The 26,677-nt window shown below is 48.7% G+C and overlaps 1 protein-coding gene across 1 annotated transcript in view; it reads left to right on the top strand.

Annotated features, from left to right (window-relative positions):
• The first annotated feature begins 315 nt into the window (after positions 1-315).
• Positions 316-26,677, top strand: part of LY86 (lymphocyte antigen 86) — a 41,635-nt gene continuing 15,273 nt past the window's right edge. Inside the window, exon 1 of the mRNA XM_068994035.1 lies at positions 316-442. Coding sequence (XP_068850136.1) covers positions 316-442 — 127 coding nt within the window. The remainder of the gene's footprint in view (positions 443-26,677) is intronic.

Below are 26,677 nucleotides of genomic sequence, written 5' to 3'. Positions count from 1 at the left end.
GGTTCGATCCCTAGGTGGGGAGGATCCCCTGGAGAAGGAAATGGCAACCCACTCCAGTATTCTTGCCTGGAGAATCCCATGGACAGAGGAACCTGGTGGGTTATCCAAGTCCCTGGGGTCTCAACGAGTTGGACACCGCTTAGAGACTAAATTACTGCCAACTGCCTTTTGCTTCTCACAGTGGTTCCCCAGGAGCATAAAACAGAAGAAGTGAAACTGATCATGTCACCGCTTGATAAGGGAGGAGGAAGCACATGGACGGTGCTGTTTATTGGGCCCTGTTATCGTGCAGGTCACACACAGGGTCTCCGCGCCATGAAAGGGTTCGCAGCTGCCCTTCTCATCTGGACTCTGCTGTCTCCCCGGAGAGCTGGCGGGGAGGCCTGGCCCACGCACACGGCCTGCAGGAACGGGAATCTGCAAGTGCTCTACCAGAGCTGCGGTAAGTGCTTTCTGAACGTCAGTTTCTGTTTACAGGGAAGGCAAGGCCCACACATTGAGATGCTCTTCACTTTATGGGAGTGGAGGAAGGGCAGGGAGACAGGGAATGAATGGGTAGGTGTGGACCACGGGAAGCCCTGGGCAGGAGAAGCGGTCTGGCGGGAGAGAGCTGGAGAGCATGACCAGAGGGCTGGAAAACCACAGTGACTCTAGATCAGAAGGGAAAGAAGATCTGCCTGCAATGCGGAAGACCTGGGTTCGATCCCCGGGTCAGAGAAGAGAGGTGGCTGCCCACTCCAGTCTTTTTGCCTGGAGAATTCCGTGGACAGAGCGTCCTTGCGGGCTACCATGCATAAGATCACTAACCTCACAGAGCCCAAAATAGAGCAGACTGTCCAGTGAGTCTACCAAGTCATGAAACCTCGCCAGTTCAGGATCAGGAAGAGAAGCTTCCATCAGTTCAGTTCAGTCGCTCAGCCGTGTCCAACTCTGCGGCCCCATGGACAGAAGCACACTAGGCTTTCCTGTCCATCACCAACTCCCGGAGCTTTCTCAAACTCATGTCCACCGAGTCGGTGATGCCATCATGGTGAAGCTTCCATGACCTCCCCCGATTGCTCACCCGGGGCACCTCTCCAGATTACGTTGTTTGCGAGTTGAGTGAAAAGATCGTTTATGACAAAGGAGAAGATTCATATCCTTCTGAAGATGCTGCCAGAACTCCTCTCACAGCAGCAGCATCATTTATTCATTCAACAAACACTTATCAGGCTGCTGCCAATGCCATGGTTTTCTCTAGCTCTGGACATGATAAGAGGGAATGAGCCAAGGCGGTTACCCCACCAGGCAAGCGTGGACACCAACCAGTGCTGCAGCCTAGTGAACAGAGTGCAGGGAGCTGCTGTGGTCGGATCTGAGCGGAGTCTTGGGGGTATGTTTGTTTTCTGGGGCCATCAAAACACCACGGACTGAGGGGCTTTGACAGTAGAGGCTGCAAGTCTTGCAAGACCAGGGTGCCAGCAGGACTCATTTCTCCTGGGCCTGCAGGTGGCCTCCTTCTCCTCCTGTCTTCACCTGCTCTTTGTTCTGTGCCCACATGTTGCTTGTGTGTCTGTGTCCATTCTCACGAGGACATCAGTCATATCGGATTACAGCCCACCCATTCAGGAAGATCCCCTGGAGGAGGAAGTGGCAACCCACTCCAGGAGTCTTGCCTGGGAAATCCCATGGACAGGGGAGCCTGGCAGGCTACAGTCCATGGGGTTGCAAGGAACTGGACAGGACTGGGTGGCTAAGCACATATACACACGTTCAGTTCATAAAGGGGGCCTGAGCAGGGAGAAATGAGCCCAGTCTCAGGATCGCATGTTGAATGATGAGAGGGACTGGCTCACGACGTCATGACCTTGTGAAACATGACATCTTGGTGGTAGACAGGGGGCAAAATGCTGCTCAGACTACAGGGGGTGGAAAGCAGATGCCCTTTAAGTATCCAAGCTGGCCCCACAATATGCCAAGGAGGGGCATCAATGTTACACTGAGCAGAAGCTGGGCCCTATGACTGGCACCCAAGGAGCTGCCTCACAGATGTCCAGACTTGACTCTTTTAAAAAGAGGGAACATAGAAGATTGAAATACACACACACACACACACACACACACGCACACAAATTTTGTTTACTGTAGAAGAGAAGGAAAGGCTGGGTGCTGGAAGTGTTCATCGCCTTCCTCTTGCTCTTCCCTTGGGGATGGGATGCTTTCTGCTGGCATCTGTTCATTTTCAGGGCAGGATGCGAAGCAAAAGTTGAGATGAATGCACCACTCGGGATTTGTTTTTCCAGTTCACCCTCCCATAAACGGTTGCCATGGCTGGTCCACCCCTCAGACCAGCCTGCAGCCTGCATCCAAGCCTGGCAACCACCTTTCCCACCGCTGCCAGGAGCAGATGCTCCAGGGAAACGGATCGTGTCGCCACTGCCTGGGGAGCACCCCTCCCTCTGAAGGGGCGGGTGCTCTGTGAAATCAGTGAGTGCTGGTCACAGCCTTGCTCTAAGCACTCAGTGGAAGGAACGGGGGAGACACAGTTCTAGTCCAAGAGCGGCGGGAGGAGGAGCCAAGCAACAGGGTAAATGCCCCGTGGGAAGGGCTGGACTAGAGACGGTGTCCTGCACCGGGGATGTGCTGATGGCTGGAGAGGGTGAGGCTGAGTCTAAGCCACCAGGGAACCTGTCCTCAAGCTTGAGTTCAACCATGTAGGATGATGAGAATAGTGATTACAGCATCTCATGTTCATAAGGGGTACATGTGTTAGGTGTCACACTAAGTACTTTCTAAGCGTTATTTTTATTTACAGATGTGTAAACTGAGGGTGCATGCTAAGTCACTTCAGTTGTGTCTGACTCTTTGCCACCCCATGGACTGTAGCCCGCCAGGCTCCTATGTCCATGGGATTCTGCAGGCAAGAATACAGGAGGGGGTTGCCATGCCCTCCTCCGGGGGATCTTCCAACCCAGGGATCGAACCCAGGTCTCCCGCATTGCAGGCAGATTCTTTACCATCTGAGCCACCAGGGAAGCCTGAGAATACTGCAGTGGGCTGCCATCCCCTCCTCTGGGGGATCTCCCAGGACCAGGGATGAAACCCTGCGTCAGATATGATGAGCAGTGAAACAACAACAAACTGAGGGTGAGTGACATCAGATAACTTTTCTGAGGCCACCAGGCATTACGTAAATACCTGTGGAGTTAAAATGCATTGATTCCAGGCCCACTCTGAATCAACTGGCATCTAGAATGTTGTCAGAAGGCAAATGGCATAGGGGTGGGAGCGGGAAGGAGCATTTAGGCTGAGGACCGTGTGAGTGAAGGCTGGGGAGCAGGTCCAGCCTCGGGGGCTGGGGAAGGGCTGGGACACAGCGAAGGGTGAGCGATTAGGTGGGAAGGGTGGGCAGAGTCCAGGGGTGATGGGTGCCTTTAATGTGTCAGTGTGACCAGGGCCTGCGATGCCCAGATGGCTGGTTAAACATCATGTCCGGGGTGTCTCTAAGATGTTTCCAGAGGAGATGAGCGCTGGCGCGGTGGACTGAGGAAAGCAGATGGTCCTCCCGGTGCGGGCGGGCAGCTCCCAACCTGTGAGGCCAGACGTCCGCACAAAGGCGGGGGCAGGGAGCACTCACTCTCTGCCTGACTGTGAGGCTGGGGTGCCCATCGCCCACTTGCAGTGCCCCCACCCCGGGTCTCAGGCCTTCGGGCCACACCACCGGCCTTCCTGGGGCTCCCGCTCACAGACGGCAGACTCTGAACGTCTCAGGCTCCACCATCGCACGAGCCTACACCGTGTAACAAGTCTCTTTCTAGGACAGATACAGGCATGTGTCGTGATCACCAACAGGTCATGACCTGTGTGGGGGATGGAAAAGAATCTCCAGGCAGGATGAAAGGAGAATAAAGTTTATTAGAGTGGGAGACACTCTTAGAACAGCGGGCTGGCTCCAGGGAGAGCCAACCCTTTCAAGAGCTAGTAGCCAATGTTTATAGCCTCTAAAAGAGAAAAAATTCCTACTGGGAGGGTGGCATTAGGTGATGGGTTACGATGCTATAAGGTGGCTAACAGGGTAGAAATTTTACCTAATATGGAGTCAGGGAACTGGCCACTGGCCTGAGGCTCATGGTAGCAGTTGCTATGGGTTTGGTCAGTTCCAGAGATGTTTGTCTTGTGACCTTGGTGCAGGATTCCACACAGAGGGCATAGGTTCAATCCCTGGTCTGGGAACTAAGATCCTCTATAATGCATGGTGCAGCAAAAGAAAAAAAAATCAATAATCCAGGAAGGAATTGCTGGGAGCCTACATTAGCATCATTTCAACATCCTTAATGTCAGAGGGAGGCTTTGGTGTACGCCGGGGTCAGCAGAGAGGAAAGTGGTGTCCTGGGAGCTCCTCCAGAGATGGGTCTCCCTCCCATCTTGCCAGCCATTGAGCTGTGGGGGACCAAATGGCTGCACGCCCTCCCTGATGGAGATGCCCCCTCAGCTGCTGCATTCGCTGCAGGACAGCCTCTCAAGGCGCCCCACCAGTGAGGCACGTAAAGACTGTGTGCTGTGATGCTGTGTCCAGGTCTGGGCTTTAGACGGCCTTGGGCACAGGGGGCTCCTGGAATCCCAGTACAGGTGTGCTCACATCACGATCATCCATGGATGTGGCAGAATCAGCAGTCCAGGATTCGCTGTCTTCCGGGTTTAGCGCTTCCTTTCCCCCTTCTCTGCCCGTTTTATAATCTCAGGGGGAAGGGGAGATCATAGGCTAGAAACTGTTCTGAACAATATAAAAATCCTCAAGGTGAAAGAAGGAACTTCACAAGCAGTTACTGGGCGCCGGGCTTAGACCAGGAAGTGAGCAGAAATGTCTGAAAAAGCAGAAGTCCTGCTCCATCCAAATGGTGGTGCTGCCACAGAGAAGGGAGTGACAGTCTTTACAAAAGCGAAAGGGGGGATTAAAGCAGTCGGGGGCCTTTCTTCTGTTAAATCCTAGGGCAGTTTCCAGGGCTAGAAAAAACCCAGGGGCCCCACCTCGCATACCTGCCCAAACATCCACCAGTGCGGTTATATCTGCTTCTGTCACAGAAAGACGGAGGTGGGTCACGAGAGTGCAGGTGATGAGAAGATGAACTAGAGATTGGGGGAAGCAGAGCCGGGAGGGGAATCATGAAGCCAGCACGTGGGGGCAGGGAGGTCAGGAAACTTACAACAGGGGAGGCCGCGTGAGGCCTAAGAGCTTGGGGTCTGGGGTCTGCAAACCTCACTCCAGCCCCTGGGCAATCCTGTTTCCTCTCGGTGATAGTCGAGGGTATGTGAGTTTCTTGCGGTGGTGGTAACAAGGTACCACTTGACGGTTAGCGGCTTTAAAGGATTCTTAAATCCTGAAGCATTTTGGAGGCCAGGAGTCCAAATTCAGTTTTGCTGGGTCCAAGGAGACCCTCCCTCGAACTCCCCAGGGGAGGAGACTTTCCTCGCCTCTTCCAGCGTCTGCGTCCCTGGCTCACAGCCCCTTCCTGCATTTCCAAAGCCAGCAGCACAGCGCCTGGCCTCTGCGGTCACATCCCTTCCTTCTTCCGTGTCCTGTCCCCCTCAGCCTCCCTCTTGGGAGGCCCCCTGAGATTAGGATGATCTCAGTCTCGGGATCCTTAGCTTCGTCACTTCTGCACAGTCCTCTGTGCCACCTGAGGGGACACTCACAGATCCTGGGGACGGAGACATGGATCTTTGGGAACCATTCTCCAGCCCACTGCACTGGGGATAAGAATCTTATCAGCATCTCAGGGCTGTGTGAGAATCAAGTGAAATGTGTTGAGCATATACTAAGCGCTCAGTAAATCTTTGCTGCTGGCAACTTGTGAGATACTTCACAGCTACTAGGGATATATTTGACTACAAGCTTCCTAGAAGTTGGGACTTCCCTGGTGGTTCAGACAGTCAAGAATCTGCCTGCAATATGGGAGACCTGGGTTCAATCCCTAGGTCAGAAAGATCCCCAGGATAATGGAATGGCAACCCACTTCAGTATTCTTGCCTGGGAAATCCCATGGACAGAAGATTCTGGAAGGCTACAGTCCATGGGGTTGCAAGGAGCTGGACACACTGAGCAACTAACATTACACCGTTTACAAAATCAAATCAGTTTTTAAGGAGATGTCCAGCTTTTCCTGACCCTGGGATAAGCCGTGAGGAACTTCTCCCGAGTGTAGATGTTACCCTGGACAGCATTTCCACAGGCAAAGCCACAGTGACTCACGCCTGGTGCCCCTCAGTGTGGACCAAGGGCTCATCACCAAAATGCAGCTGGGAATGATTTTGCAAAGGGCTGCAGTGGAACCTTCTCTGAGTGTGCACTTGCAGGTCTGGGGTGCTCAAGGGGAAGTTGGGTGCCCATAGGAATGAGTGAGTTGCATGTGGTCCAGGACTCATTCCATCCAAAAAAGTCACTGTGGCCATTGCTGCTGTTACTGCTGTGATGGGGTTTTGGTAAGAGTTGGAGAGCAGTTGTATTTTCTGACAACAGCCTTGAGTGTAGATCCTAGTGTTGTCACTTAACATGCCTTGACATCAACCAAGCAAAGAGGAGGATCAGAAAAAGTAAGAGACGTGCACACTGGTGGGGAACAGGTGCTCCCCTCCAAACCTCAACCCCAAACAACGGTTCTGGAGAGGAGGTTAGCTGAAAGAAAAGGGCCACCCACCCAGGAACTGTGTGCCATCTGGCTGGGTGTTGGTTCCTTCTCTGGGAAGCCTCGTGATGCTCCAGGACTTCCCTCTAGGATGTAGAGCAGCCGAGTGAGCATCTCGGGAGCCCTCTGCAGCCTTCCAGGGACCAAGCGCGTCCATCTGGGATCTGGGTGCAGCCACGAGGGGCATTCCTGAGCAGCAGGCAAAGGGCAAGCTGGCATTGTGAGGGACATGCCTCCCTGCAAGGGACCCAACAAGACTAAACTGTGCCTTGGCGTCTTCTTGAGAGTCTGTGCCAGTTTCCTCCACCAAGCCTCTCCACCTCTGGAACAGAACGAGGCCGGGGGGTTGGGGGGGCGGTGGCGGCGGTAACCAGCCAATGGCCGGGAGGAGGAAGAAAAAGATCCGGGGCCCATAAGGCACTGCTTCCAAGACTCCAGTTCAGTTTCAGTTCAGTCGCTCAGTCGAGTCTGACTCTTTGTGACCCCATGAATTGCAGCACGCCAGGCCTCCCTGTCCATCACCAACTCCTGGAGTTCACTGAAACTCACATCCACCGAGTTGGTGATGCCATCCAGCCATCTCATCCTCTGTCATCCCCTTCTCCTCCTGCTCCCAGTCCCTCCCAGTGTCAGAATCTTTTCCAATGAGTCAACTCTTCGCATGAGGTGGCCAAAGTACTGGCGTTTCAGCTTTAGCATCATTCCTTCCAAAGAACACCCAGGACGGATCTCCTTTAGAATGGACTGGTTGCATCTCCTTGCAGTCCAAGGGACTCTCAAGAGTCTTCTCCAACACCACAGCTCAAAAGCATCAATTCTTCCGCACTCAACTTTCTTCATAGTCCAACTCTCACATCCATACATGACCACTGGAAAAACCATAGCCTTGACTAGACAGACCTTTGTTGGCAAAGTAATGTCTCTGCTTTTCAATATGCTATCTAGGTTGGTCATAACTTTCCTTCCAAAGAGTAAGCATCTTTTAATTTCATGGTTGCAATCACTATCTGCAGTGATTTTGAAGCCCAGAAAAATAATGTCTGACACTGATTCCACTGTTTCCACTGGTCCCCATGAAGTGATGGGACTGGATGCCATGATCTTCATTTTCTGAATGTTGAGCGTTCAGCCAACTTTTTCACTCTCCACTTTCACTTTCATCAAGAGGCTTCTTAGTTCCTCTTCACTTTCTGCCGTAAGGGTGGTGTCATCTGCATATCTGAGGTTATTGATATTTCTCCCGGCAATCTTGATTCTAGCTTGTGCTTCTTCCAGCCCAGCATTTCTCATGATGTACTCTGCATCTAAGTTCAATAAGCAGGGTGACAATATACAAGGTGACAATTGACGTACTCCTTTTCATATTTGGAACCAGTCTGTTGTTCCATGTCTAGTTCTAACTCTTGCTTCCTGACCAAGCCTCCAGGGGGGGGTTAACCCTGCTGCCGGGAGCACAATGCGGTCAGTTCGGGTTCACCCGGCTGCCGGGGGGCCACAGTGAGGTCAGCCGACTCCCCTGAGTGAGGCCTGGCGTCGCTCCTCTGGCCGGATGGGCGTTGTGTGAGCCCCAGGAGAAATCTGGAGGAGCACGATCAGGTTCACCCTTAGCATCCTTTCCCGTAGCTGGGGCCTTTCTATTCGGGGGGCCTCTGTGTCTTTCAGTGTTCAATTCTATTAAGAGGTTTTCCTGGTGGCTCAGTCAATAAAGAATCCACCTGCAGTGAAAGAGATGAGGGTTTGATCCCTGGGTCAGGAAGATCCCCTAGAGAAGAAAATGGCAAACCACTCCAGTATTCTTGCCTGGAGAATTCCATGGAGAGAGGAGCCTGGCCACAGTGTTTGAGGTCACAAGAGTTCCACACAGTTGTAGCAACTAAGCCGCCACCATGTTCTATTAAAATATCCCTTTAAACAATTAAACTTTATTTGCATAATTAATAAACCAAAGCTTTGTAAATTTAAAAAATTGGTTTTCTCACAGGGATGCATCCATGGGTTGCAAACTTACTAGTAGAATTGTTTTAAGCAGGTAAACAAATACAACAGATTTCCTTAAATGCTTTAAAATCTTCAAAATCAGACAAACGCAGGTTATCACAGTGATTGTTCACTTACTAGGACCCTTTTCTTAAACTAGTGTCAAGCTATTCGTTGTTCAGTCGCTCAGTCATGTCCAGCTCTTTGCAACCCTGTGGACTGCAGCACACCCAGCTTCCCTGTCCTTCACCATCTCCCAGAGCTTCCTCAAACTCATGTCTATTGAGTCTGTGATGCCATCCAACCATCTCTACTGTGCATTTTACTTAATCATCTCTACACTGATATTTATTCTTCCTTGTATTCTTACTTTTTTTGGAGTTATAGCAATAAAAGTGTAAAAGTGTTAGTTACTCAGTTATGTCCAACTCTTTGCGACCCCATGGACTGTAAGCCCGCTAGGCTCCCCATCCATGGAATTCTCCAGGCTTGAATACTGGAACGGGTAGCCAATCTTTTCTCCAGGGGATCTTCACCACCCAGGGATCGAACCCAGGTCTCCCACATTGCAGGTAGATTCTTTACCATCTGAGCCACGAGGGAAGCCCAATTATAGCAATACCTAGGTCAGTATTTTCCTAGGGTATGTTCCAGACCAAACATAAAGCCTATCATTCAGACTAGCCAGGACAAAGGTTTTAAGTTACCAATTAATTGATTCTGGGCCTGGTGGCTGGCCAGCAAGTTGACGTCTCTGCACTTGAACTTGACCTATTACATCCTGAAGACCTTTCAGCCCCTTCCTGTCTCAGGGTTCCCTGTGTCCTGCTGCTTTTCAGCCGCTGATGTATATTTCTCTGGGTCATTGTGAAGTCACCATAGCATCATTATGCATCGACCTGGCCTGTCAGCATTGCTGGAAACATACACCCACCACCCTAATGTCAGAAAACACAGTGAGGGGATCATTTAGCAGCCACGATGGATTTTATCTTCTGCACAGCTGAGGCTCACCTTAACATATTTAGCAAACTTATTCTCTTAGAACATAGCACTGGGTTATCTTTTTACCTTGTGTTTGCTGATGCTGGTTTGACTCTCGTCCAGCTTTCAATCCAGTTTTTATATAAGACCACTTAAACTGATCAATCCTTCTGTTCTAATTTTTTCCAAGCCCTTGTGTTCATATATATATTTATACACGTTATATTTTTTTTCATGTATTTTTTTCCTGGCTTATTCATGATGCTTTGTCTTCACTCCTACCTACTTACAAAGATAGAAACAAACCCCGCGGTTCTCTCTAGCCTATCCAAACTGGTGGAAACGTTCTGGATCCCCAAAGAACTAAGAACAAGGCTTCATGCCCATCCAGTGTGTGTGATGTGATACAGCTTCCTTCTCGTCCTTGCTCAGGCTGCCTCGCCCAGACAGGCCTGCGAAGTGACTCTGAAAGACAGAATCCCCAGAGATGTCGTCTTCAGGAGCCCCACACAGCGGGCACTGCCTTTCTTCCTGGTCCCAGAATCAGCCTGGTGTCACCCCAGTCCGCAGAAGGGAGCAAGTCCCTGGTGGCCCCCTCCCACCTGCCCCCTCCCGGTCAGAGATGGCATTACAGTCACCCACCCGCCTCATCGGCGAGCAGTGTTTTTGCAGCTCCAAGGCCAGCACAGAGGACTTGTTCTCGGCGACTGCGGTCTGCAGAGGCTGTGTAGCTGCAGGCGGAGTGGAAGGAGGCTCGCTCCAGCCTGGGCGGGGTTCCTAGAGCAGCTGCCAGGTTCAGCTGAGGCATCCGTCCATGATGGGGGCTTGTGGCCATCTACTGTGGTCCTGGATGTTACTTGGCCTTGAAAGGAGCCTGGCAGCCAGGGTCTGTTGACAACCTATTTCTCCACAAGCCTGGTGCTCTGCAGGCAGTTGGGGAGGAGTCAGCATCCTTCCACCCCCACCTCCACGCCCCCAGCAGGCGATGGGACAGACAGGAAACCTTTTAGAGAACTGGGAAATGTTCTGGCCAGACAGAACCCCAGGGCTTCATTCCAAGTGTCTCCTCATCCAGAAGAGGAAACTCGGAACTAGGGAAGCAGCGAGTCCTGACCACAAGCCGCGGCTGCCGCTCCGTCCCTGGGCTCTTCCGGGCAGCCCTGCCTCCTGTCTCCTGCGTGAATGCCACGGTGTGAACGAACCCGATCTCAGATCAAGGATGCCACCTACACTGCGACCAGACCCTCTCCTTCCTACTCACACCCCCGATCCTCTTTCTAGGCAGGCCTTCTCTGAAAGTGATGTGCCCACATCCCTTCCTGCCAGGCCCGGGGAAAACAAGACCCTCTGTGTCTGCAAGACCTAAGTGGGCTCATTTTACAATACTGAGAGGACTGTTTAGTTCCATAAAGGTTCTAGCATGGCCAACTGTACATAGAAGTGACATGGTTCCACAGAACAGTGGAAAGCTTGTTTAGGCGGAAAGCTGCCGCCTTCTGTGGTATGAGCCCCATCAAGGGTTCTAGCAGTACTTAGGAAACAGATGACCATCGCAGAGGACAATGATGAAACTAGGACAGGTGACTCGGACCCCTGAAGCCCCACAGCTTGATGCCAGCAGCCGGCTTCCTCTGGTCCTTTCTCCATGTGTACAAAAGCTTGCTGAGAGCAGCCAGCTTCTGCCATCAAGGAAAATGCCCAAGTCCCACCTGCCTCCCCCCGGATCCTCAGGCTCAGGCCTAGATCCTGGATGGTGCCTATTCTGGAAGCACAGCACTGGAGCTCTGGTTCTCTGGCATCTAAATTCCAGTCTGACTGGCACAGAGCTTCTGGAATCCAAGCCTGATGGAGAGTGGACAGGAAGATCTTCTTCCAGGGTGCACAGCTTTTCTGCCTCACAGTTAGCTTCAGTTTTAACTAAACGAAAGAGCAATTCTTGTGAAGGTGAATATGCACATTTCAAAAAAATCCCCGAGGAGGACAGAGCACTGCCAGTGACTCCTGGTTTATTTGAAGCAGCGGCTGAGCAGCAAGTATCGTGTCCAGTGGTGTCTGAGGTTTTAGAGCCAGTTGCCAAAACAAGGAGCAGGAGGCGCCTGTGCAAATGCTGCTGATTCCCAGGGTCTCAGGGACGCCGCCTTCCTGGGAGAGCAGACCTTCAGGAAGGCAGTGAGGGAGAAGCCAGAGAGCGGAGACCACTGTTCCCTTCCTCCCTGACTCGTCATCGCCTTACCTCTCACCCGCTCCAGAGCCCGAGTCAGATGCTCAAACACCTTCATGGAAAAGGCAGGTTGTGAAGGAAGGGAGTCAGTTGTAACACACAATAAAAGTTGCAAGGACTAGAGCTTCTCATCTCAAGAAGGAAACTACTGTTCCTCTCCATTTGATTGCCAGGAGGGATTTGGAGACCTAAGACATCCAACCTTCTCCTTTTTTGAAAGAAAATCTCCTAATCTAGAAGCACCGCCTCCTGATTTATGAACATGGCAACTAGCCTAAGTGTTCTTTAACATTGTGAAGGGCAACGAAACAGTTCTGAAAGCTAGGGGTAAATCAGGCTCTAGCAATTTACAGCCTCTGCTGTAGAGAGAGGAGATGTTAGTCTGGTCACACCATTTTTTTTTTTTTTTTTTTGATACCTAGTCCTGAAGGCCTCCCCTTCCTGGATGCAGAACATCTCAAAAAAAAAAAGCATCTTACTGTCCAGTTTTACCATCACTATCCTCTATGTCTAAGTGATATCACCACGGGAATCCCCAAGAATTACAAATATGTAAGTTACAAATATGTATGTGTGTGCTCAGGCATGTCCGACTCTTTCGCAACTCTGTAGACTATAGCCCGCCAGGCTCATCTGTCTGTGGGGTTTCCCAGGCAAGAATATGGAAGTGGGTTGTCATTTCCTTCTCTGGGGGATCTTCCCAACCCAGGGATTAGACCCGCGTTTCTTGCGTCTCCTGCATTGGCAGGCAGATCCTTTACCCCTAGTGCAAAGCCCCCAAGGTAAGAAATCCACTTACTGAATTTGGAGTGTTCTTGCTAGCCCAAGAATTGAGTGTTCAAGCATGTCCAGGTCATGCTATTTCCATTAGCACCCCAACACCTGACATTGCTAGTTAGATTTTGATTCAAATCTGTTGAACTGTTTCTTGCTACCTACAGTCATCACTAAAATGTGTATTTCTATTAAAAAAGGCAAGAAAGCAGGAGGCCTGAATCTGAAGGACTCTGAAGATAAAACTGTTTCTTTGCTTTTATCTTTGAGTCCACATTTAACACCATATATGGTGTCAATAGTCTTTACAAATCAGAGGAGTAGGTTTAAGTTATAGGGTTTCCTGAGAAATGACCAGTGACACAAGGAATCAAGTGCAAATTTATTTGAGAAATGATTCTTGGGAGAACCAAAAGAGAGTGAAGAAGTGAGTCAGGGAAGAAAAGGAAGCCGATGCAGGTGGCCACTGTGGGCAGCTAAAGCCCAGTCCTTCTGGGGCTCCGGGGAGACCCGTGAGACGTGCCTCGGGGTGGTCAGATCTGAAGGGAGAGGGAGCTGGAGTGTTGGTCTGCCAGCTGCTGTGTGCTGTGGTGGCTCAGGGCACGTCGCTTCTCCAGCGCGTCTGGCTTGACTGTGTACGGAACAAACTCCCTCCCACACCCAGAGAAAGCCCTCAGGCAGAGCCATGGAATTTTCAGGAAGACTTTGGAGAGAATAAATGCTCTGCTACAGTGTCCTTGCGCACTGAAACCCCTCCCATACACAAAAGCATCCGTAAATGGGACACTGGTGAGAGAGGCCAAGACAGCCCATAAAAAATGACCAGCGCATCCTGGAACGGGCACGCTGCGGCCTCCACAGGATGGAAAACTGTCTTGCTATAAAATCTGTGGGTAAAATGTGACACATATCTTTCTACATACACAGCTGAGCTTGCCTGAAAGAACGGGAGCTCTCTGGGAGCCAAAACGGAGAGAAAGCACAGACACAGAGTGGAAAGAGGGCGCCAAGGTTGTGTCTGGCTCAGGCCCTGTGTCGGTCTCCATGAGCCAGAACACGGCTTCAGCAGCTGTGTGTGCGTCTGGTAACCACGGCCTGTGCTGTGCAAAGTGGGAATTGATCCCATCGTGAAGCCAAGACCTGCCAAGAGTGATAGCCCCAATAAACAGTGATGAGAAACAAAGAACGTTTTCGGTCTCTGTGTGGCCTCTGGAGGAAATAACTCTTCTTCGAGAACCAGGAGCTCCAGACCTGATATCAACACAGTTTTGAGGCTCAAGTGTATAGTCCCTTCATGATCCAGGAAATCCCAAATCTAGAAATCACATTAAAGCGGGCCTTACCTGGGAATACCTGAGACATGTTGGCAGAAGAAAACGTCCGTTTTCTCCAGAGGAACACCTACTCTCAATTTAACTTTCACACGATTTCTGAAGATTCGGCTTACAATCCAAAATTTAAAACCACAGAGAAATAAACCACCATAAGGGAAAGGCAGCAGAAAAACAAAACGCAGAATTCTACCCCTGAATACATCAGATTTGGAAAATGTGAGATACAGACTGTAAAAGAGAGAACACGTGATTTGTTTGAAGAAGTGAAAGAGAATCTAAAACATGAGAGAGGAAAAAACAAAACGTCCAAAAAAATCTGAAATATTTTAAAAAGAATCAAACAGAAGCCCTTGAAATATTTAATTGTTGAAATAAAAAGCCTCATGGCTAGGTTAGAACACAGATTTAAAAATAGCTTGGAGAGAGGGATCTTCCCTGGTGGTCCCGTGGCTAAGATTCTGTGATGCCAGCGCAGGTTTGATCTCTGGTCAGGGAACTAGGTCCTGAAGGCCACAGCTATGAGTCACCTGCCGCAACTTAAAAAAAAAAGAGAGAGAGAGAGAATCCTGCTTGTCGAAACAAAGACCCCGTGTGTTGCTAACTTAGAACTAATGAACTGGACAAAAGAGCTGGAGATATTATTCAAAATGCATCACAGAGAAATAAAGAGATAGCAGCTTCAGCTACCAAACAAAATAGAAAAAACAGGAAAAAGGCAATTTCTGAAGAAAAATACTGGAATTTTCTAGAATTAATGAAAGACCTAGACCGCCAAATTCACTGCACGCAAATTCCATGTGGGATTCATAAAAAGAATACCACAAGTAGACCCACTGGAATACAATCACAAGTTAACAAAGGGAAAACAATTATTGGTGTAAGGAGAAAGAAAAATCACATAGCAAGAAATTTTTATTTAGAGTGATAGCAGATTTTAATATAGCAACATCAGTATACTCAGAAGAGAAAACAGCAATCAACCTTGACTTCTGTATTTAGGTAACTACCATGCCAAAACTAGAGGGAATTAGAGACTTTTTGAACAAACAAAATCTAGAGTCTGCCACTAAAAAACTCTCAGTAATGAAACTTTCAGTAATGAAACTTTCTAAACTTTACTTCAGAAAGAAGTAAAATGATCCCAGAAATGAGTTCTGAATTGCAAGATGGACTGGGGCTAAAGAACTGATCAATTTAAATAAGCAATGAATGTAAGGATGATCAAAATATCTAATTTGAAATAAGAATGCATTTGTTTCCTGTTGTTGCATAATAAATTACCCTAAAATATAGCAGCTTAAAACAACAAACATTATCTCACAGTTTTTAATGGCTGATTACATACATATATATAATCACAACTTGTTTATCCCTCCATCCACCAGTGGACATTTAAGATGTCTCCATGTCTGGACTATTGTAAGTGATGCTGCAATGAACAGGGTGGAACAGATCGCTTTTCCAAGTTAGCGTTTGTGTTTCCTTCGGATGTACTCCCAGAAGCAGAATTGCTAAATCGTATGGTAGTTCTATTTTTAATTTTTTGAGGGTCTGCCAGCTTGCATTATGAAAATCAGCTCCCTGTTCTTTAAAGAAATGCACCTAAAATACTGATCGACAGTGAGCATCCCATTGAAGGGTGAAACGTTGGAAGCACTCTCTTTAAAACCAAGAATCGGGCAAACGAGAGTGCCCACCACCACCGCTTCTGTTCACTGTGGTGCTGAAGGCCGTCACCAGCACAGCAAATACAGCGTCTAAGGGTCTGAAGAGAGGATACCAAATAGTATTGCAGGCATGCTGCAAGACAGCATCGAAACGTCTAACCTAAAATGTATGGAATTAATGACAGTTGAAGCAGCAGTTTATTTTGAAATCAATGTATTGCATTATTCCAAGAGGTAGCCAGTATGTGCAGCTGTGGTGAATTCACTTTCACGGCTGTAGAACATATCATGTGTGCATAGACCACAATTACACACGTTCTCCTTCCAATAGATATTTAGGTTGCTTCCAGGTTTTCACAGTTACAAACTATTGTGAGCATCTATTATTTATGTCTCCTTATCTCAGAAAAAAACTTTTTAGCCCAGGACTTTTCTTTCCATTTTTCCGAGCCTTAAGGCTGGGCAAAGGTAGCAGCATTTCTCTAGTTTCACCAGTTTTGTCTGGTAATGTTTCCATACAGTAACGGTTTTTAAATGCTATGTTCTGAAAACACACGAGCAGATGGCAAGAAAAGGCTGAACGATATCCAAATGGTTCCAGCGATGGCGTGAAGGAGACGGGTAAGGTGTTGAGTCAGGCCTGCCTGAAACTTTACTTTCATCAGCTCACAGGCGGCCCTGAACTTGTGTGCATCCCAGTGGGAGTAAGGAGGCTGTGGTTATTCAGCAGGTGCACGGCTCTCATTTATCAGTCTGAAGTCAGCTTTCCCATCTTATTTTTCATTTCAATTTGCCATCTTCCAACAGAATTCTTTTCATATTTTTAGCAAAAGTATTTTTAATCCTCTAAACAGGAAGAAAATATAATAGCATTGTGTTGGTCCAGGAAGCAGAGAAATGATTCCTCTTCTCAATTAAGAATTTATTTTGCTGGCAGAGGGTCCAAACCAAAGGCAGCTGGTTCTTCTCTCCTCTGGCATCTGGCAGTGAGTGCTTGCAGACCTGGGTCATTCATGCCGCAAGATCCTACTCCTGGGTGGTCCATGCCCTGCAGACGAGAAACTTCTCCCTCTCTCCCGTCAGGGAGAGCTCTAGTGCAGGGTTGAAATGTCCAGCAGACTCCTTCTGGCTTCATCGCATAAAGTGAGAGGTGCAGCGGGGGAAAGTGGTTTACAGTTCTAAGAATGAGGAATTCTGTTTCCCTGATCAGTACAAGACATCCTGGTAGAAACTCCTGTTAGGTAACCTCTCCACCTTGTCAGGAGAAGATTCTTGAGAGTCCTTTGGGCAGCAAGGAGGTCAAATCAATCAATCCTAAGGGAAATCAACCCTGAATGATTGGAAGGACTGATGCTGAAGTTGAAGCTCCAATACTTTGGCCACCTGATGTGAAGAACTGACTCTTTAGAAGACCCTGATGCTGGGAAAGACTGAAGGCAGGAGAAGGGGATGGCAGAGGATGAGATGTTTAGATAGCATCACTGACTCAAATGGGCATGAATCTGAGCAAACTCAGGGAGATAGTGAAGGACAGGGAAGCCTGGCGTGCAGCAGTCCATGGGGTCGCCGAGAGCAGGACACGACTGAGCAACTGAACAACATCAGACACCTCCTCAGGGAAGCTCCGTGGTCTCTTTAGGAAGAGTCAGCTGCATGTCCTGGAGATGCTGGAGATACTGTGTCTCTAATTCTCGGATAAAGGATGAGCCTGTGGTCCCCCTTGAACACTTCCTTCCTCACTCCAGGGCCGTCGTGGGACACTCATGCTCATTCTAAATCAGGGTGGCCGGGCTCAGAAACAGCGTCACTCTCCGTCCCCTTTGCTGAATGCTAACCGTGAAGACGAAGGTCTCTACACGAGTTATGCACTGAATGTGTCTCCTCCGAAGTCATATGCTGAGGCTCTAAACCCCGATGTGACGGGGGGTGGGGGGGGGATGTGTGTTCTCAGTCGTGTCTGCCTCTCTGCAACCCCATGGACTGTAGCCTGCCAGGCTCGTCTGTCCGTGGGATTTTCCCAGGCAAGAATACTGGAGCGGGCTGCCATTTCTTCCTCCAGAGGATCTGCCCCACCCATGTCTTCTGCACTGGCAGGTGGATTCTTTATCACTGTGTGACTGAGGGAGCCCGTAAGGTGATGGTATTTGGCGGTAACTCGGGTTAGATGAGGTCAGGAGAGTGGGGACCCATGATGGGATTAGTGTCCTTCTAAGAGGAAGAGAGCAGAGTGGATGCCCTCTCTGCCTCTGCTGGGTGAGGACACACGGAGAAGTCTGCAAACCTGGAAGAGGGCTCCCACCAGGCACCAAATCAGCTGGCGTCCTGACCTTGGACTCCCAGCCCCCAGAACTTTGAGAAATAAGCATTTGTTTGCCATTTCAGCCACGCAGCCTGTGGGATTTTGTTATGACAGCCCGTCAGACTGAGACAGACCATCAGCTCCGTCAGCAGTCTTGCTTCTCAGGGAAAGTGTAAATTGATGTTTCGTCGTGTGGCTCGGCTGGGGGATTGGAGGGAGCGGTGGACAATTTCTTACCAAGTGGGGGAGAGCAGTATTCGAGGGAGAAGAAATATTTAATAAATTGATCTCATGCTAGAAGCACAGGAGAAATGAGTCTTAAGAATTCTGCCGGCCTCCGTGTGACAGAGTGTGGCCAAAGCCGCCTTAGGGGTCTTGAAGACAGCGATGGGAAGGAGACAGGCGAGGCTGAGCAAGGAAACCCCCATCGCGGCCGGCCACCCAAGCCACCCTCCCCGACACCCGTTAACAGCAATGAGCCACTGCTGCACGCCCAACTCACGGCTTCCAGGATTCGACCTTCCTGGGAACAGTCATCTCATGTCAGGGGGGGAGTTTGGCCTGAACCTGGAAGGTTGAGGGGGCATAGAAGTTGTCGACCCCATATTGACCACAAGCCCCTCTCCTGATTTCTCCCAGGGAACAAGCTTCTCCCAGGAGAACCTGCCTACCATGCTGGAGGGAATGTAAAATGCACAGCCACTCTGGGAAACAGGCTGTTTCTTGTAAAACTGGACATATGCTTTCCATAGAACCCAGGAACCTCAGTCCTGGGTATGTATCCCAGAGAAATGCAGACTATGTTCACACAAAAACCTGTGTGTGAAAGATCACGACAGCTTTCTTCGTAACGGCCCCAAACTGGACAGACGTCCTTCCACATGAAGGACAGGTACGAAGCTAGGCTGTGAAATATCCACACTGCAGAAAAACAGCTCCTGAGATACACAGCCACCTGAATGGGTCTTCAGGGCCACTTGGAGAAAGAAAAAATCCAACCTTAAAAGGTTGCATATGTGTTGATCATTTTATAATGTCTAAAAATATTGAATCACTATGATGTATGCAGAAAACTAATATAATACAATATTGTAAGTCCACTATACTCGACTGAAAATAAATGTGTACATATTTTTATATCTTAATATATCTATGACAAGTTAAGAAGAACACTTACATACTGCATGGTTCCACATATGTAACTTTCTCAAGATGACAGAATTATGTTGCTGAAGCAGTGATTTGTGGTTGCTGGGGTGGGAAAGGGGAGCTGGAGTCAGGAGTGATTGTCAAGGTGCAGAATGAGGAAGGTTCTTCATGTCTGTGTCTTGACTGTAGTGGTGGAAGTTGAAGCTATGAATAGCAACCCCACCACTAAGACTGACTTTAACTTGCAAAGGGATCAGGCCAGATAATGTGGGGCGAGTGTATGGCAGACATGGCTTGCACGCAAAAGACCGTGTGACTCTATGTTGACTATAAAATAAGAGATTCAGAGTACACGTGTATCTTTTATTGAGTTTACGTTTTGGCCGTGTAATGTCATAACTAGGTGATGGAAGCATTATACTCCAGGTGAAAGCGGAAGCCTTTTCGGGTTCGCCTGTGTGTCCCCAAGGCCGTGTATCAGGTCCTCAGTAAAATGAAGGCGGAGTTGAGCTGCATTCCTCAGCTGCTAATGTGCACTGTCCGTGGTGAGACAAGTTCACTTTGCTTGTACTCTCATGGTGAGATTTTATGTGGCACCGTGATACCCCCAGGTCTTCCCAGGTGGCACTAATCGTAAAGAATCCGCCTGCCAATGCAGGAGACACAAGAGATGCGGGTTCGGTCCCTGAAGTGGGAGGATCCCCTGGAGGAGGAAATGGCAACCCACTTCAGTATTCTTACCTGGGAAATCCCATGGACAGAGGAGCCTGGTGGGCCCCAGTCCATTGGGCCACAGAGTTGGACACGACTGAGTAGCTGAGCTCAATGTACGTGATACGCCCAAGGTAACACACAATAAAACTGCGTTTAGCGTTTGTCGTCCACCTGCTCTTGGGATGCAAAAGATCAATCATAAGAGCTTCAAATGGGTCGTTACTTCCCTTGAGACATTTGGCAAGGTGTTTTCGATGAAAGTTCATCTTCATTGCTTTTTAATCTCTTTTTGGCCTCAAGTGTTTATAACATAAAAAAACACCTCCTCCTAAGCTCTTGGAAGTCAGACTCCGGTTATCCCTGGGGAATGGAATTCAGAGGCCAAAAGAGAGTGCAGATTCACACCCTTTATCTGTCAGTAATGAGTTCCAAAGAATCTCGTTTCTTTTGCAGTTAGAAGTAAACAAGATAAAGGATATGGAATTTTGAACTTGGCAGCCAAAACCTACCTTCACACTCAAAAATTCGTTCGCCCAGCTTCCAGGTGGGCTGCGGGACGGAGGCGTCCTTGCCCTCAGTGTTACAAGCGGCAGCTGCTCCGCTTGTAACTGTGACGGTGTTCATTGCGTTTCATTGTGTCTGTGATTAGGAACCATGTTTAAGCATTTTTGAACACCCAGTCTATGTATCCAGGCTTCCCTGGTGGCTCAGATGGTTAAGAGTCTTCCTGCAACGTGGAAGACCCGGGTTCAGTCCCTGGATCAAGAAGATCTCCTGGAGAAGGGAATGGCTACCCACTCTAGTATTCTTGCCTAGAGGATTATATGGACAGAGGATCCTGGCAGGCTACGCAGACCATGGGGTCATAAAGAGTCGGACATGACTGAGTGACTAACATTTTCACACTTTCACTTTTCTACATAACCATGCTGAAGAAACGAAAATCCAGATCACATACCCGTCTTTGGCTGTGTGAGTCAATTCCCAATGAAATGCTGACCAAGGAGACTGGAATGGGGGCAGAACTGCTATTATTTGAAATACAATGGCCCATCGGGGAGCTTTGCCACGCTATTCTACAGTAATAAGATTTGACAGGTGGGGAAAAAGGAGAGACCAGGAAATAACAGAACAACTAGCTAGGATGCATTTACCACCTCGTAAGTCATTTCTTTCTCTTCAAAGGCAGGTAAAGAGGATGGGGTAAGGGGGAAAGGAACACATCACAGCACGTCAAGGACAGAAAAGAGGAAATTAATTTTGTGTTGCCATGGTAACGGATTTCCAGCCACGGCATCTCACGGAAGCCTTCCCGTCATCTTTTTTTTTTTTTCTCTTTTCCAAGGATCCACAATGACCCTTGAATGTTATCATAGGAATCACACAAGAAAATTAAAACACCCCGTCAAAACACAGCCATATAAGAAGGCAGACTCAGATCCATGCACAACCAGGCGTGTATGGTGAACAGAGCACAAGCTTGCAAAACTAGTAACCACCTAACCTAAAGAGAGAAGTCAGACGCAAGATCTGTTTATTTTGTTTTATTTGCAGAAGAATTCTGAAATTAGCAGAGGTCCGTCTGCTAATATTTGGCCTGAGACTAGATTTTCATCCACACTCAGAAACTCCATCCTAACCGCCAAAGCAAATACCTCTGTTATGATGATAATAAAGTTAATATGTGCTAACACCTTTCCGAAGACTCTTCCAAGTGCAGGGGAAATTAGTCACTGGCTTCAAAACTCAGGCTTCCCAAGTGACTGCTGGCACCCACCAGAGCTGACATGAGAGTCCAGCTTCCCTCCTGCTCTCATTCAACGGCTTGACCTTGCCCCTTTTCCTTGTATTTATCCAACCAGCTGAGATATGTGGTTTGTGGACTTGTCCACTGTGATCAAACCAGTCCATCCTAAAGGAAATCGACCCTGAATATTCACTGGAAGGACTGATGCTAAAGCTGAAGCTCCGATATTTTGGCCACCTGATGCCAAGAGCCGACTCTTTGGAAAAGACCCTGATGCTGGGGAACATTGAAGGCAAAAGGAGAAGGTGACGACAGAGGTTTAGATGGTTGGGTGGCGTCACCGACTCAATGGACATGAGTTTGAGCAAACTCTGGGTGGAAGATGGTGAAAGATAGGGAAGCCTGGTGTGCTGCAGGCAACTGGGTCACAAAGAGTCAGACATGACTTAGCGACTGAACCGCAGCAACAGGCAGAGCTATGAAATTTGGAGAATGGGACCAGCAGCATGAGGCTTGTCCCCTCCTGTGCCCCTCAAACCGCCCAACCAGCAGCACAGAGGCTTCAGGGAGCAGAGTGACTGCCGTGGACTCGAGCACTTGGGGACACGCATGCGCCTGAGACATATCAGCGGGGAGCCCAGCCCGGTGCACCCATCTGGCCCCATCGGGCCCCACCGACCTCAGAGAGGAATCGCACTTCCCGAGGCTGTGCCACTGGGTTTTGTTTTCTTGCCCTGGTTCCAGCTGAGAGCCCAACGCAGGCCAGAAACGCCCCAGGCCAGCCCATCCTCTCCCGGATGACCGCCAGAGTCCAGCCCCTCCCGGGAGAGCACAGGCCATCAGCAGACCTTAAGGCCCCAGAATGGCCCTGGAGCTGAGCTGTGTAAAGCCCCTGCACACGCTAAGCCGCACCTGTCTTCCTAAGTCTCTTCCACTCCAACGAAGGAGCACGAACCAGTTCCGGGATGCGTGTGACGAGCACGAACCAGTTCCGGGATGCGTGTGACCAGCCCTGCCCTTAGCGAGAAGGCAGATGCTCCTGGCTGCTTCCCCAGCTGCTCCCTCACCCTTCTCCCCGGGGATTTGGTGTCTGCTGCTTGGAGGAGGCTGCCTTCCAGGCACACCTGTCCCCCCGGGCGTGGGGGCACGGAGCAGCTTAGGGGGCGTTACAGTCACCCACGGTAACTGCTGCCCTCTCTCGGGCGGACGCCGTACAGGAGGACCGAGCAGACAGAATAGACGGGGAGCTTAGAGGCTAAGGAAAAAACAAATTCGATAAGAGATCGTATGTCTCACCCTGAAGTTTCTCGTCTTTTCTCGGCTCATTCGCTGCTGTACAGTGAAGTGTCAGGAAGAAATAGTTATCTCTGCCCTTGAAGCCCAGGAACACCACTCATCAACTCCCCAGTTTTATTCTTTCAGAAGATCCAAATTCAGATAATCCCATTTTTATGTGGTCAAAATTACCCAGGGCAAGTGTCCGAGGAAAAACCCCCCACCTTGGTCTCCAGTCAACTCTCACACCATATTAAGGAGACCTGCTTTAAAAATGCAGCCCACTTTCTTCATTTTGGTAGCTGATTCTGTAGACGTTTGTCTGGCAACTGAGAAAGCAATTCTTCAAAGCAGTGGGTCCTCACCAGGTGAGTTCATTCCCAAGAGGATATTTAGTAAAATCCGTAACCTTTTTTTGTTGAACTTGGGGCTGGGATGCTACTGGGGTCTAGTAGGTTAGAGGTGTAGCTAATATCCTACAGCGCACAGGAGTAAAAAAAAAAAAAAGAAGGATTTTCCTCAGAAAGGATTTCTGACCCAAAACGTCCATAGTGACAAAGTTGAGAAATCTGGCTTTCAAGTTCTCAATAAGTTTACTGTATATAATCCCTATTATTCATTCAACAAACTACTACTTGGAACCTAGTATAATCTTTTTCTTACGAATGTCTTTGTTTTCGTATTTAATTTATTTTGTTTTTTGGCCATGCCAAGTGGCGTGTGGGATATTAGTTCCCTGACCAGGAACTGAACCCGTGCACCCAGCAGTGGAAGCAAGAAGCTTTAGCCACTGGACACCAGGGGAGTCCCACACAGTATAATCTTAGCACGTGATGCTGGGCTCTGCGGCTGGGCAGCTTGCCTTGAAGCATCTAGTAGAGGAAAGGCAGAGGTTTACAAGAAAATGAAAAATATTTTTTACAGAGCATGCTAAGTGCCCGAGTGAAAATATCAGTCAATAGAGGAAAGGCCATAAGTGTGTGAGGGTGGGCTTGGGGGACAGGGGAACAGATGTTATTTTCCCTGAGCCAACTGCAAACTGCATGCTCACTCTAAAGTATAAAATTTATTCTCAAAAAAAAATTAAATAAAATTCACTCTCAAATATAAAATTGAAATAACTGGTAGGAAAGATCACCAAAGCCCTAAGCACTTTTTAAGCAGTCTATCTTTCTGTTTTATAGTCACATCCTCAGAGAGAAGCAACCCGCTGCTTTCTTTGTGACTTTGTTCCTTATTAAAATGATTTTCTTCACAATAGTATTTTTCCAGGACCAGGGAGATGTTTTATATCCTTCTTCTGGCCTCACTTTATTCTCTCCAGCTATGCCTTTAAAATATTGATCAACACAGTGTGATTCTGTGCCTGATAATTAGCTAATCGACACATGCTTATCCCCTTTTATCTTTCTTCAAATCGCAACTTAAATTTGTTCACAATCTTGAGGACGCACTTTTCTAAGCCTCTGTTGGTCTGCCTCTTTTCTAATACCGAGGGCCAAACATGTAGCAGGAAAAACTGTCTCTTAAGCCCTGCTCCCATATTCCAAACTGAAATAAATGCCAGGAGGGCACAAACATGCTGATGAACAAGTAAAATGGGCATCAGAGAAAATGGCTTATCCCTCCAGGAAATTAGTGACCAGATCATAGGAGTTTCATCAAATAAAAGTGCAGCTAGATTAGATTTGCAGGGCTGAATAGCCTAGTGATCATTTCCACGGCGTATACCACAGACAATTATGCGTCTTCCAGGTCAGCAGTGTGGATGATTAAACTGTCTGGAATGCTCCCACCAACAAATGTGAGCTCATAGCTAAGATGAAATTGAAACCAGTTATGAAATAGAACTGCCAGATGCCACAGGCCCGCACACAGAGTATCCCAGGCATCGCACTAATCAGGTCATTAACATCCACCTTCAAGGCTCTGCTTTTGTGCATGCCTCTATGCAGTAGTGGGTGGCAACTTTTTATCTGTTTGTTTTTAAGTCTGAGTTTGAATCCTGACTCTGCCATTTTCTAGGTCTTAAACCTGGATAAGTCAACACCGCCTCTCTGAGTCTTAATTTTCCCATCTGTGAAATGAGGATGACCAGGCCTGTCTCTCAAGATTCTCATTCATTCCATCAGTCCAGGTCCAGTCAGAAATTCAGAAATCCCATCAGTTATTTCAACAGAAATTTTAGTACAGGCTATTGGTTAAGCAGTTGTTCAGTTTAGTTCAGTTGTTCAGTCATGTCTGACTCCTTGCGACCCCATAGACTGCTGCCCACCAGGCCTCCCTGTCCATCACCAACTCCCAGAGTCTACTCAAACTCATGTCCATTGAGTCAGTGATGGCATCCAACCATCTCATCCTCTGTTGCCCTCTTCTCCTCCTGCCCTCAATCTTTCCCAGCATCAAGGTCTTTTCAAATGAGTTAGCTCTTCACATCAGGTGGCCAAATTATTGGAGTTTCAGCTTCCGCATCAGTCCTTCCAATGAATATTCAGGACTAATCTCCTTTAGGTTGGACTGGTTGGATCTCCTTGCAGTCCAAGGGACTCTCTAGAGTCTTCTCCAACACCACAGTTCAAAGGCATCAGTTCTTTGGCGCTCAGCTTTCTTTATAGTCCAGCTCTCATAAGCAGTTGTTAGAGAACCAGAAAAGCAAAAAAAAAAAAAAAACCACCAATGAGGAAGAAGCTACCCTCCAAGGGCCGTGAGCAGAGGACAGAGGTGAACGTTGTTAGAATGTAGAAGTTTGACAGCAGAGCCCTTGAAGGGCTGAGATGCAGGCAGCCTAGGAAGGGTGCCACCCTCTGAGTTACCATCGCCACAGAAGCTTTGGGGCCGGCAGAGCTGAGCCCCCGCTGGTTCTAGGAAGGTACAAAAGAGAGCTGGACTCTGGAACCAGCTGCCGCTGCCAGGCAATAGGCCTTCAGCTGGGGACACACTCGAGCATCAGCAGGAGTGGAAGGAGAAGTCCTTCTCCCGCTCAGCCTGCCTCTTTCTGGCGCATCTCTGGCAGGTGTCAAAGTAGAAATGTGAATGCAAAGAGCCCCCAGCTTCTCACAGCAGAGCCCCTGAAGGCTAATTTGAAGCTGAGAGGAAATAGCTTAATACATAACCCATTCGTCCATGCATTGTGCGCATTTTTGCAGTGCTTACTTCGTGTTTGACCTCAAGGCTCTGCGCTAGGCGCGGAGAATTAGGTGGAAACCCGGCGAAGTGCATGGCTCAGCGATTCCTGTAACGCAGACCCTCGCTTAAAATCAGCTGTCTCCTCTGGGGCCCAGAGGGAAACATAAGGGAAAAGGAAATGGAAAACAACACGAAAGAAAGAAAACTCTGGCTCCTGCCCTTCGGGAGGTCTGCGTTTAGGTTAATTATCATACACATGCTTGTACGCCTTAAACAGTACTTGAGACACAACTGTTTGAAGAGCTCAGAGAAGCAGAAGAATATATGGGGGACTGTCAGGAAAATCTGGAGCAGGGTGTGGCAACCCACTCCAGGATTCTTGCCTGGAGAACCCTACGCGCAGAAGAGCTGGGTGGGCTACGGTCCATGGGGTCGCAGAGTCAGACAAGGCTGATGCGACTTAGCACGGCACAGGGACACCTTCACCAGAAAAAAAGTGGGAATGAGCAACTTTAGTTTGTAGACAATGGCCTGAACCGGTAAGACCAGGAGACTCAGGAGAAAGTGCCTGGAGCTTGCTGGAAAACTTGCCACCAAGACCTCTGAGAATGGAGCATGGACTCTGATGTGGGAAACGGAACTTGGGGCCAGCAGAACATTTCTTGATTCTCTCTAACGAGCCACTGGGACGTTCGGAATGAGCAGAAATTATACGTAAAAAATGTTGTTTTTGTAGCTTTTCTATTTA

The sequence above is a fragment of the Capricornis sumatraensis genome, chromosome 22 (assembly GCF_032405125.1).
Source record: "Capricornis sumatraensis isolate serow.1 chromosome 22, serow.2, whole genome shotgun sequence".
Taxonomy (NCBI): domain Eukaryota; kingdom Metazoa; phylum Chordata; class Mammalia; order Artiodactyla; family Bovidae; genus Capricornis; species Capricornis sumatraensis.
Note: the sequence above shows the minus strand (reverse complement) of the source record. Positions and strands in the feature narration are given on the sequence as shown.